The sequence below is a fragment of the Melospiza melodia genome, chromosome 6 (assembly GCF_035770615.1).
Source record: "Melospiza melodia melodia isolate bMelMel2 chromosome 6, bMelMel2.pri, whole genome shotgun sequence".
Classification (NCBI taxonomy): Eukaryota; Metazoa; Chordata; class Aves; order Passeriformes; family Passerellidae; genus Melospiza; species Melospiza melodia.
The window spans coordinates 72,486,420-72,499,464 of record NC_086199.1 but is presented as its reverse complement, the minus strand read 5'-3'; the positions used below and the strand labels follow the sequence as shown (position 1 = coordinate 72,499,464).

Sequence of the window (13,045 nt, the reverse complement as noted above, 5' to 3'; positions counted from 1 at the left end):
TTTTTTCTGAATTTTCTTTTGCTTGTGCTTCACATTTTTCAAGGGACAAAATTTCATGTGTCTGCGCATGTGAAAAAGAAAGTGATGGATATTCTTGTATTATTGCAGGACGAAGCTTGTGAATACTTATCTAGGAATATGTTCAGGACACAGGTGAAAGGCTGGAATTCCCAAGACTGAGCTGGGGATGATGTTTGCCCTGCAGCTCAAGCTTCATCACATAACTCATTAGAACTCTCACTTTAAATGCTGTTAGTGGATTGTCAAAACCCGACAACAAGTGATAATGTCATCACTTGAATTTTCCAGGATGTCATAGTGATAAACAGGAATGTGTGCAGAAAAAAATACTTCTGAATTTGCTCCTTTTGGTGGTCTTTCCCTGACTCGCGTGTCTTGTCTTTTTGTCCATGTTCACAAGAGATCTACAGTACCTTGGAAACTCCTCTTCATCCACACTGCTGTTTCTTGCTGGCAGTAGAAATGGGGTGGTTTTGTTTTCCTTCTTTCCTTTATCAATACGCAGACTCGGAAATAACTTATTTTACAGATGATTTTTTTTTTATTACCTGCCCTACAGATCTTGAAATCGGCTATAAATGATGTGTGCATTGATTTGTCCCATTGTCTGTTCCAGCTCAGGAGACCTGGATGTGCGCTTGGGGTTTAGCCTGTGCAGGGAGGAGCAGAACTTCCTGCGGAAAAGGAAGAAATATGTTGCTGCTGCTCTGAAAAAGATTCTTAATTTGGAAGAGGATCTGAAAGAGCATGAGGCAAGCCAATGCAGTCCCTGGTAGCAGCTGCTCTCGAGGGATCAAGGCCTGGCTTACAAATTCAAACAACAAATAAAATCCCAGTGTAATTAGTCCTGCTGGTGTGGGCCAGGCATGGTCACCTAGGGCAAGGCATGAGCAAGAGAAGCAGTGGCCTGTTCATGTAGCAGAGTGAGGGAGGCAGGATAATGCCTTTATGGAGCCAAAAACTTCTCAGCAGCTCCTCAAACAGCCCATTCCTGTTTATTCTGGATATTGCTCATGGATCTCAGGAGAAAAGTTTATAGTGGGCAGACATGGAACATCTGGGCAATGCTGCTTGCAAAATAGAGGGCCTTAACATAGAGACGAGGTGGTGGCCATGGCATGTGTGTAAAGGGCGTTGAGGAAGAAAGAAAATTTTTCACAGACATCTGACTGAAAATTCTTGGAGTGGTTTCTGCAGCAAAATTAGCTGTATTGTTGGGAAAAATGAGGGATAGAATAAAGCTATCAATCTGGCAAAGAAGAGTGGATCTTACAGTATCACTGAGTTGTTGATGAAATAGCTGTTTGTAAGTTTAGCTGTATCACTCTAGACCCTGTTCCTGCCCTGTAACTGGGTCATAAGCTTTGCAGCTGCTGATGCCTAACTGGGTTGCTGACAATCAGAAAAGTACACACATACCAACAGAAAGAACACTCTTCAGCTGACAGTTAAAAAAAAAAAAAGAGTGCTGTGGAAAATATGATTCAAAAATATTAATTTGGATTTCAGGACAGAGAATAATACAGGAAACAAAGTTTTCAACAAAGCTGAAAAGAACATTTTCAACCATTTTTACAAGCTGTCTGAGAGGTTCCTCACACACAGAAAACTCTTTTCTGAAAGGCCTAATTACTGTGGCTCTCCTATTCATGTGTTTAACTTCAGAAATATGGGAAAATATCCCCTCTACTTTATTAGCTGACTTATATTTGAACTGAAAAAAAAATCATTAGTATTTTAACTTATAAAAAAATAGGTTAGAAAATGTAAACCCCAGAATATAATTTCTGGAGTTTATTCTGACTTTAGCTAATATTATGAGATTTTCCTCATTATTTTATAAAATTTCCTATATTTAAAAAGAGTTTACGGTACGAAGAACATCTGTTTTCTCCCTTTTCTGAGCTTTTGTTTTTTTCATAGAGGAGGAGAATTATTTCCTTCAGGCTCTATTCATTGACTTTGGAACACAGATTCCTTTATCAAATTAGAAGCTAATACTTGAAAGGTATAAATAGACATTTTCCATGGGGTGTGTAAGCATCCACACTCTGGTTGCTAACGGAAGCAGAGGGTGTACTAGATCAGGAAAAGATAAGGAGAAGAATAGTCTGTCTCTTCAATTACACTTGGCTCATGGAGGGGGAAACCCTATCAATGACTGTGCTTCAGGACAGAAAGTAATTGATGGCCGGGGGCCAGGAAGACTTTGGCTATTGTGTGGTCTGGCTGATTACAGGGTGCTGCGCATTCCTGTGTGACACTGGTCATTGTTAGAGGCAGAATCATGGATCCCTAACCTGCACCAGTGTGGTAAATCCTGTGTTTTTTTCTGTGACAGCTGCTAATAATACACTTTGAGAAAAATTCCAGGGTGGTGAGGTTGATTTCCAGTTGTATGTTAAGTAAACACCACCTCACCCCATCAGAGAGGGTAAGACATAAGCCTTCCTTCTTGCAGCAGTCAGGTGGTGGCAAACAAACCCTCTGCAGCAATCACATCCTTTCCATCCCAAGCAGCATCCCTGCTTGTATCAATGCCTGTGACCTGTTATCTGCTTTCTGCAGTAAAGGCTGTTTGTGTCTAACTCGTGCACAGCTTTTGCTCCTTCTGCCTTGCTGTGTTGACCAGGTGCCAGTGGTGGCCATCACAACCACCGGGGGCGGAACGCGATCCCTCACAGCGATGTATGGCAGCCTGCTGGGCCTCCAGAAACTCAACCTCTTGGACTGCATTTCCTACATCGGGGGCTTGTCGGGGACCACATGGTGAGAGGGACGCAAACAAGCTTTGTGTGTTCTCTGCTCAATATGTTGACTCCGTACAATACTGTTAGCTTATATGGCACTTAGCAAGGCAAAAGCATTTCTGTTCTGCCCACTCTCTGTCCACCTGGAGCAAGGAAGAAAAACATACTGAGTAAGAGATCAATCATCACACTCATCAACTGCTTTTGTCAGCTCGCTGACTCGATCTATGCCTAATATCTTCATCTAAATGCTCTATTCCCTTTTCATATTATATCAGTTGTACCGTAGACTAAATACAATAAATTTGTCTTTAGACTGGAAATTGAAGAAAGATGGGAAGAAGAATTTATGCCTGCCATTTGCTGGTTATTCTCACTTCCATTTTGGATTTACAGTGCATCTCCCTCTGGTAAAAGATGTATTTGGGGCTAGAGGAATTAATATTGTCACAAAAGGCCAACAAATGATATCAAGTTACTCACCTTGGAGTGCCTGCAGATACAGTGGCTTGTTGTGAAGTGCTCTCTTCTCCCAGTGGGCATAGAGCAGATGATGCCATAGTTAAAATAACCGAAGTATTTAATCAAGTAGGTTCTAGGTACCCCACTCCTCTACACCTGTTTGGAAGTGGAGAGCTTTTTTTCACTGAGTTATGGGTCACTTTATGTAAGTCCAAACTTCAATGGTAGGTTTTTCTTTTAACTTCTCTGTATATATGTGGAGATCTGAATCTACCTGTGTTATGATTTCAAGGGGACAAGTAAGAATGGTCATACAAGGACATGCCCAAAACTGCCAAGTTTTCTTGGTGGCAGAAGTCATTAGCAGATATATGGGAACAAATGCAGGACCAGAGCAGAGTAGTAGTGACTGCTCCCTAAAATACTCCCTACCTTCCAAGAAATAGATTAGATGAATACTTGCGGAACCTTTGAATTTGAAAGCCTTGGGTCTTGGTTTCTTTTCTCCCTTGAATTTCAAGGTAATTCTTGAGCCCATTTTAAAACATCCAAACCAGGAAAACTTGGAGGTTTTGTTTGCTCCTGAAATGAGTGTTTTTTAAGTGTGAACCCCATAAGAATTAAGAAACAGGCAAATAGTTTGCACATCTGTTTTCTGAAAGCAAACCACAGCATTACGTCTCTTTCATTGTTTTCTACTAACATTTCTTCAGGACCATGGCAAACTTATATGAAGATGCTAATTGGTCACAAAAATATCTGGAGGATGCAATCAAGGAAGCTCGCAAGCAAGTAACCAAATCCAAGATCTGCTGTTTTTCTTTGGATTGTCTGAAGTACTATTACAATGACCTGATGGAGAGGACTAAAGAAGGACATAACACTTCTTTCATAGACCTTTGGGGTCTCGTCATTGAATCCATGCTACATGATAAGGTATTGCTCCTTTCTTTCACATAATTACAGAGCTTCTAGAGCTACAGTGGAGAAGAAAATAAATCCTGCATGCCATTCACTAATACTGATGCAAATAATTAGTTTAGCAGTTGATTAAATATGATATTCAGTTCCATTATTAAAACACTGCTCTAGATTTAAAGAGAGCTTGCCCTTGAACTGAAGGAGCCATGTCATACCAGTTAAAGGCGTTCTTTCCCCTTAAACAGAGAAGCATCCTGAGAAAAAGTATTTTGAATTGTAAATAAATAATTTTGGACATAAAATATTCTGACTATAAGAGGCACTTAAAAATTTGAATTAATTTGCTTCTCCAGCATAAATTATGATATGCATTTATAAAGTGATCTAGGTATAGACTGCATATGGTTCATATGGTGAGAAAGACCATTTTCTAAATATGGCACCCAGTTTTAAGAAGTTTTGTTAATTTAAAAATAGTGTATCTTAAACAGTTTCCTTCTGGTTGAAGTTTATACAATAAAGTTTTGAATTGTCATGTGCAATAGCATATATTCTTGAATATGTATATATTTGCAGAATATCTTATAATTCTTTTCTAAGACCTAGCCAAGGAAAGAACTTTACCTTTCACTTAGCTGCATGATTTTTCCTGGAACTGGTTTGTTGTTGGTTTTGTTTTTTTTTTCCTGACTGAATCTACAATCAACTTCTCTGCATATCTCAAAATCTGAGAACCCATATAGGGTGTAGCTGCTTCTTATGGGATACTTGCCAAGTTTGGAATATCCCATGACAGATATTTTGGAACAATCCAGTTACCCGGGAATGGAAAGGAGAACTTAGATAAGGCTGGATAGGGCTGATAATTCACATTATATTATTTGAAATGCAAGTTGTTTTACACCTCATTACATTTACCCTTTTAAATCAAAACCAGAAAGATGAGCACAGACTCTCGGACCAGCGTCAGGCAGTGGACAATGGCCAGAACCCGCTGCCCATCTATGTGGCCATCAACCTCAAGTCCAACTATAGTGCCCAGGCATTCAGAGGTAATGATTATGATCTACATTTCTTAACAAATTTATAATTTAAATGGTCTAAACTAAGATGATGTGGATATAAACAGCTTTAATAATGCAATAGTATTTTCATTCTAATTGCAAATAAACCCTGCCCAAAAGTCAATAAATTTTCAGATTATAGTGGCCAAAACTGAAAAAAAAAAAAAAATTCAAGATGTCGAAGTCACAATTTATCCTATCATAAAAGCCTTGGAATGAAACAAATTCGTATATGGTTCCATTTGGTCTTATTTTGAACAATTAAAGAAAAGGTTTTGAATTTTTGGGACCAATGTCAGGTAAATCACTATTTCCTCTATTAGTTTGCACAGCATTTAACATGAGCAGCTAAGAACATGACACCAAGTGAATGCCAAGCTCTCTGTCCCTAGAGCTCTAAAGGCAACAAGTTATGCATGAGCAACACATACTTTGGGGTCAGATTAAGTCTGTTAAGGGAATGCCTGTGGTTTCATTCAGACCACGGCTTTTTTTTCTGGAGGCTGCTCTGTCACAGCCTGGAACTGCCCTGCCCCAGTGTGGAAGGACCTCATGGCATCAGTACTGTCGGCAATACAGACACAGCCATGGCTGGTGAATGGCATGCTGTCAACTAGCCAGCGTCTTTCTCATTGGGTTTTCTTCCTGGAACTCTTCTGTTTAGTATCATCTAACATGTTGCCTTTTCATGGTCTGGCTGTTGTTGCCATAGAGTGGCTGGAGTTCACTCCTTATGAAGTTGGTCTGCTGAAGTACGGAGCGTCTATTCGCGCAGAGCACTTTGGGAGTCAATTCTTTATGGGAAGGATGGTGAAGAAGCTCTCAGAGACCCGGATCTGCTATATGCAAGGTGAATGTTGCCTTGGGGAAAGGTGGTCTACTGGAGAGAGCTGGTAAGGGTGAGCACATGGTCTGTGGTGGACACCACTGGGAATACACCGGCAGACAGGTTGAGCAGGTGTGAGTTTGCACTAGCAAGGATGTACTCATGAAGTATGCCCACAAAGGCATCTGTACAGACAGAAAGGAAGTATCCAATGGGAAGAACTGAAGGTATGTATCAATTAAGATTCTTCCGAGGCCACTCCATCAATCAGCTTCTATTCCTCTTTCCTGTTATAGGCATGTGGAGTAGTATATTTTCCATAGATGTGATGTATGTCTGGAATTTGGCTGCTGATTCAGAAGATTTCTGGTGCAGATGGACCAGAGACAGAGTAAAAGATATAGGTGAGATTTTAAAATTTTGCACCACTGGTATATATTGCTTATGTTTTGTGAAGATGTGTCATGCATAAAGAAATGCTGTCAGAGAGTAAAAGATGAGGAAAGAAAAGCAGAGATGACAACTAAGAATTTTTTTCTGCCTGATTTTAAACTAAATTGCTCTTCTTTGGAAAAGTTGTGTAAAAGCTGTACCTTTTCCTGAAGGTCATACAGACACAAAACCAGTCTCTTTCAGATATATAGAAATCATGTTGTATCAAAAACACATCTTGAGATTGTTAAATTAGGATATGGTCCTCCTTGGACAGTAATAACATGGTAGGGAAATGGCTCTTGCAGAGGGCTGATTTCTCCACTGAACTACCCACGGGGAAAGCTTGCTCTTGCTGTTGACTGCACAGGGAACCTGTAGTGACTGGTCTCCTAATTTACTTGATGCTGAGGCTGGGTGACACTCACATGCATTTTGAAGGTGTCCTGTTGACAGGTCTCCTGTATATTTTGAGACTGCTCTCTCTCCTCCACCACACGCTACAGTAGAGGTGGGCATCATTTGAGGAAGCTTAGAGTGGAAGGTGATCCTTGCTGCCTGGCAGCCTGCTGCCTGCAGGTAGCTGGTCATTTAATTCTCTGTCTAATGCTGAATTTTTATTTGGTGGCATAGACCTTAAGGGCTTATAACTATGTTTGATTAACTTTGGAGTGGGGGAAGATGATACCTGTTGTTATTAGTCACTCAATTTTTCAAAATACTAGTCATTTCAGAGAATTATCCTAAACTTAAAATGTCTTCTTTCCATCTTGCAGCAGAAGAACCCTTTCTGTCTGTGAATCCCTATGAAGTAGACACGTGTCTTTTCACTCCCTCGAGTGTCTTCTCCTCCACTCTGCGAGATGTCTTAACAGGACGCCCAACCATTGCACAGTATCCCAATTTTATCAGAGGCTTCCAGCTGCATAACAAGTACTTGGAGAGTGAAGGATTTTCTACCTGGAAAGGCACAGTAAACCAGCATGCTTTTCAGTAATATTCTAAGAAGGTTTAGGTTTGAGAATTCACTTAGGATTTCCAACAAAGAGCTGAGACTGACTTCTGAAATGCCACTTCTCCCTTTAAAAATTGAAAACATGCAAGCCAGATTTGAACAGCATTTCAGTTTTGGTGGGGGGTGTTGAAGAGCGAAATTATACCTGCTTGTCTGGGGATTATGTTCCCAGACAGTGGGATAAAGTGAGCTCAGCCTAAGACAGCACGAGAGATCACCCCTCTCAGGCTGAAGCAGCATGAGGTGCTCAGGAAGGGGGAAGGAAAAAACAGTAGCATGTCACTTACTCCTGTAAATAAGTACAGCTGGAGTGAGGACAAAATTCTTGATTATTTCTTCTTTACCTTCCTTCAGAGGAGAAATCCATTCTTGCGTTTTATTTGTAGTAATGAGAAATAATTATGTTTCAGACACAGTGATAGACTCCTTCCCAAATAAACTGATGGAAACAGCAGACAGTGACCTCTCCCTGGTTGATACTGGCTTTTTCATTAATACCAGCTACCCACCACTTTTGAGATCAAACAGGGAGGTCGATGTCCTCCTGCATTTGAATTACAGCGGAGGGTCCCAAACACTGGTAAGAAAAGCCATGATATCTGAAATCGTTTTCCTTCATGTCCTTTTGGTCTCTGCCAATTGTCAGTACTGGAATGTGAATTACATTATTATTATTATATCTAATTTATTATTTAGATCATTAGGCAATTGATTTCTCAGTAACTAAGAAGGATGTTAGAAGATGATGATGGATATAGGCATTTCAAAATCATCAAGATCTTCACTGCAGTGCATCCAATAGCTTTTAAAAACTGATGGATTATATTCTGGATTATATTATAAACTGATGGAGTAGTCTGAAACTCTTCTACTGATTTTGGTTATCCTTGTACTGAACAAACTACAAAGGCAATGGAAAGTCCTGAAAATATTTTAACAGACTAAATGAGAAAACCTGTCTTGGCCTTTGTATCTCATACCAGTCCTATGGAAATGTAGCAGCTAATGCCAGATTGATTCATAATTTGAAATAATATAATAGTGTTGCATGTATAATGATAATAATACAAAAACAAACATAGGTTTATAGTAAAGATAACTGTTTAAGTTTTTTTATGAGGTCACAAGATATGTTGATAAGTGTATTTATTAATAGGGAGTCATTATCAAGTAACACCAATTATGCAGAGAACAGAAAGACTGGGAAAGTGGTAAATAATGAAGAATTCAAGACAATGATGAAGACTAATCTGGACTGATGTGTTTCTTCACCATTCTTGTAGTTTCTTTTCCTTCCCCTTCTGAACCTCTTTCAATGGGATCATAAATCAGACCTGTGGGTTTTGGATTAATTTTCAAGTTCAGAGAAAGTGACTGCTTTCTTGTTTTGCCTAAAGCAGCGTGGAAAATAAGATAAGCTGCAATGTCTGGTGTGGTTATGATTGTTTCCATCTGAAATTTAATATCTTGCCAGAGGGAGAGTCAAACCTTGGGATATTCATTTTAGCTGCTGCAGTTTAAAATATCCAGGTCTCTGTATTACTTTTCATTGTTTGTAATAATTTTATATATATATTTTTTCTTTCATCCAGCCTCTGGATCAGATTGCGAAGTACTTCTCAGAGCAAGAAATTCCATTTCCCAAAATTGAGATAAGTGAGGAAGACAGGGAAAACTTGAAGGAGTGCTATGTGTTTGAAGAGGCTGACAGTCCACAAGCTCCAACAGTGCTTTTCTTTCCCCTAGTAAATGACACTTACAAGAAATATAAAGCTCCTGGTGAGTCATCTGTGATAGCAATTTTAATAAAAAGTTGTTTTCCTAGTGAATTCTTTCAATTTCATATCTAATGTGTCTGTCACTGTCATCTCTGACCTTTCCAATGCCAGCATGGGTCTCATTACTGAAAAAAATAACTGCTCTGTCTCAGGACATCTGAACTATATGAACTCCAGAATCTTTCTTAAAGCATAGGCACTTATTTCACAAGAACTACTAGAGGTAGTATGAAAGCAAAAATTCTGATACTTCTACACCTTGAGGGGTAGGTTCTGAAAACAAGATGTTTTTCTCTACAGACATGGACTTGTCATGCACTGCTGTTTGCAAACAAAGACAAGGAAAAACCTTCTGCTGGTTTTGGTGTGAAACCCATTCATTCAAGTTTTTTTTTTTTTTTCACATATTTAAAAGTAATCTCTGAGACTGAGGTTTGAGTGGGCAGAGATCTTTGATTTTAATTGAATTATGTCCTCTGTCTGAGTGCAATTATTTCTCCTGATCTTTCAGTGAGGTGGCTATTATTTTGTCTAGTATAAGAGTATCTGGTTTCCTTTTTGCTTGTGCTTTTCTAGCTGGGTAAAAAAGTCTATGTTGTCCCAGCAGTGGTCTAGCATTGCTGCTGCTAATGTTCTTCTAACTTCAAGCTGTTTGAGTGATGTAAATGTCAAATGATGTAAAATCATATTTGGACAGAGGCTTGATCCAGAGGCTGAAGAATACAGTGCTACTAGCACAGTACTTTTACTTGCCTCTGGCAAATTATATCTTTCCTTCCAAGTCTCCCTTTTTTACCTGTGATTATGTAAATACTGATAGGAGCCACATACTGCAATAAAACCTTCTTGGTGCATCTCCCCGTGGTTTGTCCCCTTAGGTGTGGAAAGGAGTCCTGAAGAGATGGCTGAAGGCAAAGTTGATGTCTCCAGCATCCTCTCCCCATTTACAACAAGAGAGGTGTGTTTCAGCGAAGAGAATTTTGACAAACTGGTGAAACTGACAGATTACAACGTCCTGAACAATGAGAAGTTGATTATTCAGGCCTTGCGCTTGGCGGTGGCACGGAGGAAGCAGAGGAATTTTTAGCCACCACACACTATCTTCAGTCTTTCATGTGGTATTTCTTGGGTCGTCTGTGTTTTGGTGAGGTCAAGATGTTTGATTCTTATCAGTGATACTTGCAGTGGAAATCACATCATCCTAAGGACATTCTGGACTCCACCCTATTTACATGGCTCCTCAGAAAAACAGATTGGAATTTACCAGTGGTTTAATCCAAAACAAACTTCAAAGCAGTAAATTTGTTTTTAGTTTTTTTTTACCAAGTTACATTACTAATTGTTACATATATTCAATATAAATTATTATAATGTTGTGGAAGATAATAATGAATTATGTGGCCTATTAAAATTTGTATCAAAAGAGTATTTATATGGTGTGTTTTCTGTGTGGCAGGGCAACAATCCCTTGAATTGTAATTTTTTTGTAAGTAACTAATTAATTGGGCTGGTCTTGCTTATTTAATTATTGAAGGTTGTCATCTCTGATTTGATTGTCTGTCCACTATGAGATTTTTATTTAACTGTCTTCACAAGTCTTTGAAAATAATTTTCTGAAGTTTGTATCAGTGTTGTTAAAATTTATACACTTTTCACCATCAATAAAGAATTACCCCTGAATTAGATCATCTTTGTTTCAGATGATCAAACATGTCCTCTTTGAGCTGCTGTTCCCAGACCCATTTAGATTTAGCCTAAACAGTGGACGTGTTGCCCAACTTTCCTTCACTTTTCTCTTGGAGTTTCTGCTGATTGTCCTGTCTCACTCACTTTTACCTGCCTTCACTGTTCCTGAAGGATGACCTTGTGATTTCTCTCAGTGTTTCATAAGATGGGAAGTGGCTGCTAGCTGTGCAGAATAGGGCAATGCAAGAGACCCTTCCATAGCTTTCACACCTGTTCAACACTTACATATAGGTGGCCATTGAATCTTAGTATGTATTGTATAGGTGGCCTTTGAGCCATAGTGAAATATATGCATTGTATAAGTGGCCTATGAGTCTCAGTAAAATATATGTATTTATAAGTGGCCTTGCCCCGATCCTAGTTGCTCTAAATGGGCTGCAGTTGTGATGTCCTTAATTGGGTGGCAGCTGTGGCTAATGAAGATAACTGGGATAAAAGGGTGTGGGTTGGCCAGTCAGGGAGAGCCTTGGAGGAGCCTTGATGAAGAAGCAGGAACAACACTGCTGTGAAGAGCTGTGTGTGAGAAAACCACCCACAAGGTATGGGACTCTAGATATATGATAACAACAATATGATAACAACACTTACAGGAGAATGGTCTTTGCAGACAGTAGTTGCCAAGACTCCTCTCACAGCTCTCTAACAGGCAGATCACAAGTTCAGTCTTTCACAACGTCAGCCTTGCACTGTGGAGCTGTGATTCATGAAGAGATTAGTCACAGGAGCTCAGAAAAGGTTTTGGACTAGCTTCCTTTTGTTAATAAAAATTTCCACTGTTGTGAGGAAATTCAGACAGTCAGCAGGGCAGAGTTAGTGTTGAGATCAGGATAGTTTTGACTATCTTCAGAAATGACAATTTATTTAGCATAGAATGAAGTTCTAGGTAATAAATGGTAGAATAGGATTATTTGATTTATTCCTAAAAAATTAACCAGCTGATGGGCCATTGAAGAGCCATTTTTGTGGAGGGGAGAATGAGAGGGCAATGTTTTTCACTTATGAGCATGTTCATTGTGTTCATATACCTGAAACTCTTGAAAGAGCACAGTGTAACCCTGATTTCAGGTACAATATTGTATGTTTAAATCTAGATTATTGTCCCTCCAAGTGTGAGGCAGCTGTAATTGTGCTTCAGTACACTAGAATAGTTAGTTCATGGGATGCTTCTGGGTTCTTTCTAGAGATGTCTTTCAGTTTACTCTCATGGTTTCCTAGACCTTTTCGCTGGAAATGAAACAAAGTAGGATGGAGGATGTTTCAATCTGTTTTACAGGGGAAACTTGCTCAACAACAGGATGGAAAAAAACCAGGAAAGTGCAATATGCGAGCTGAAACTGATTAATGCTGCTTTTCTTTGTGTCCTGCTGGCTGACACGAAACCTGCTTTTCCCTCTCTGAGAGTTCCTACTACTCTCAAGCTCTTCAGTTTCCCCAGTGTTTCAATATTGTCTTTTTGAAACAGAGTACTAATAGTGATTGTTTTTATATATATATATTAAATTGTTAATTTCAAGATATTCAGGATGACTGATAAAAACATGCAGGCTTGTAATCGAGCTTTTGCCATCTCTTCAGGAATATTTTCCTTTTGGGTTGACTTCCTTTTACTGCTGCTTCTGTGATCTGTTAGTTACCCATTCTTAATGTGTTCAAAATTTGTCTGGGTGACATCTAGTTCTTAGGTTAGAATGTATTAAAGTGCCAAATATTTTAGGAAATAAAATTATGTCATATCATTGAAGTTACCTTCTCAACTGGGTTCTCAATTAATTGCAAAGCGAAATGAGATTATTTTGAAATTGATTTATCTGTTAATTTTTACAATAGCAAGGATGATTTTAAAAAGACAAAACCAAAATCCAAACTCCCATTTTTTTACTTCTTGTGTACTAATTTTGTCTACTCCCTCAATGAGGCAGGGACCACCTCACATGCTGTGTAGTGTCCTGTGCAGTGAAGTCTTATAAATGTGAAGACACAAAGAGTATGAGAACATGAGGAGTAATTAACATTGATGTCAACATTTTTTT

The 13,045-nt window shown here is 39.0% G+C and overlaps 1 protein-coding gene across 1 annotated transcript in view; it reads left to right on the top strand.

The window, feature by feature from the left end:
- Nucleotides 1–10,954, top strand: part of LOC134419613 (cytosolic phospholipase A2 epsilon-like) — a 32,931-nt gene extending 21,977 nt beyond the window's left edge. Inside the window, exons 12-21 of the mRNA XM_063159091.1 lie at nt 638–773; nt 2,654–2,790; nt 3,947–4,169; nt 5,092–5,206; nt 5,931–6,068; nt 6,341–6,448; nt 7,253–7,444; nt 7,902–8,071; nt 9,084–9,270; nt 10,148–10,954. Of these exons, the coding sequence (XP_063015161.1) occupies nt 638–773; nt 2,654–2,790; nt 3,947–4,169; nt 5,092–5,206; nt 5,931–6,068; nt 6,341–6,448; nt 7,253–7,444; nt 7,902–8,071; nt 9,084–9,270; nt 10,148–10,356 (1,615 nt within the window). The 3' untranslated portion in view covers nt 10,357–10,954. The remainder of the gene's footprint in view (nt 1–637; nt 774–2,653; nt 2,791–3,946; nt 4,170–5,091; nt 5,207–5,930; nt 6,069–6,340; nt 6,449–7,252; nt 7,445–7,901; nt 8,072–9,083; nt 9,271–10,147) is intronic.
- Nucleotides 10,955–13,045: the final 2,091 nt, after the last annotated feature.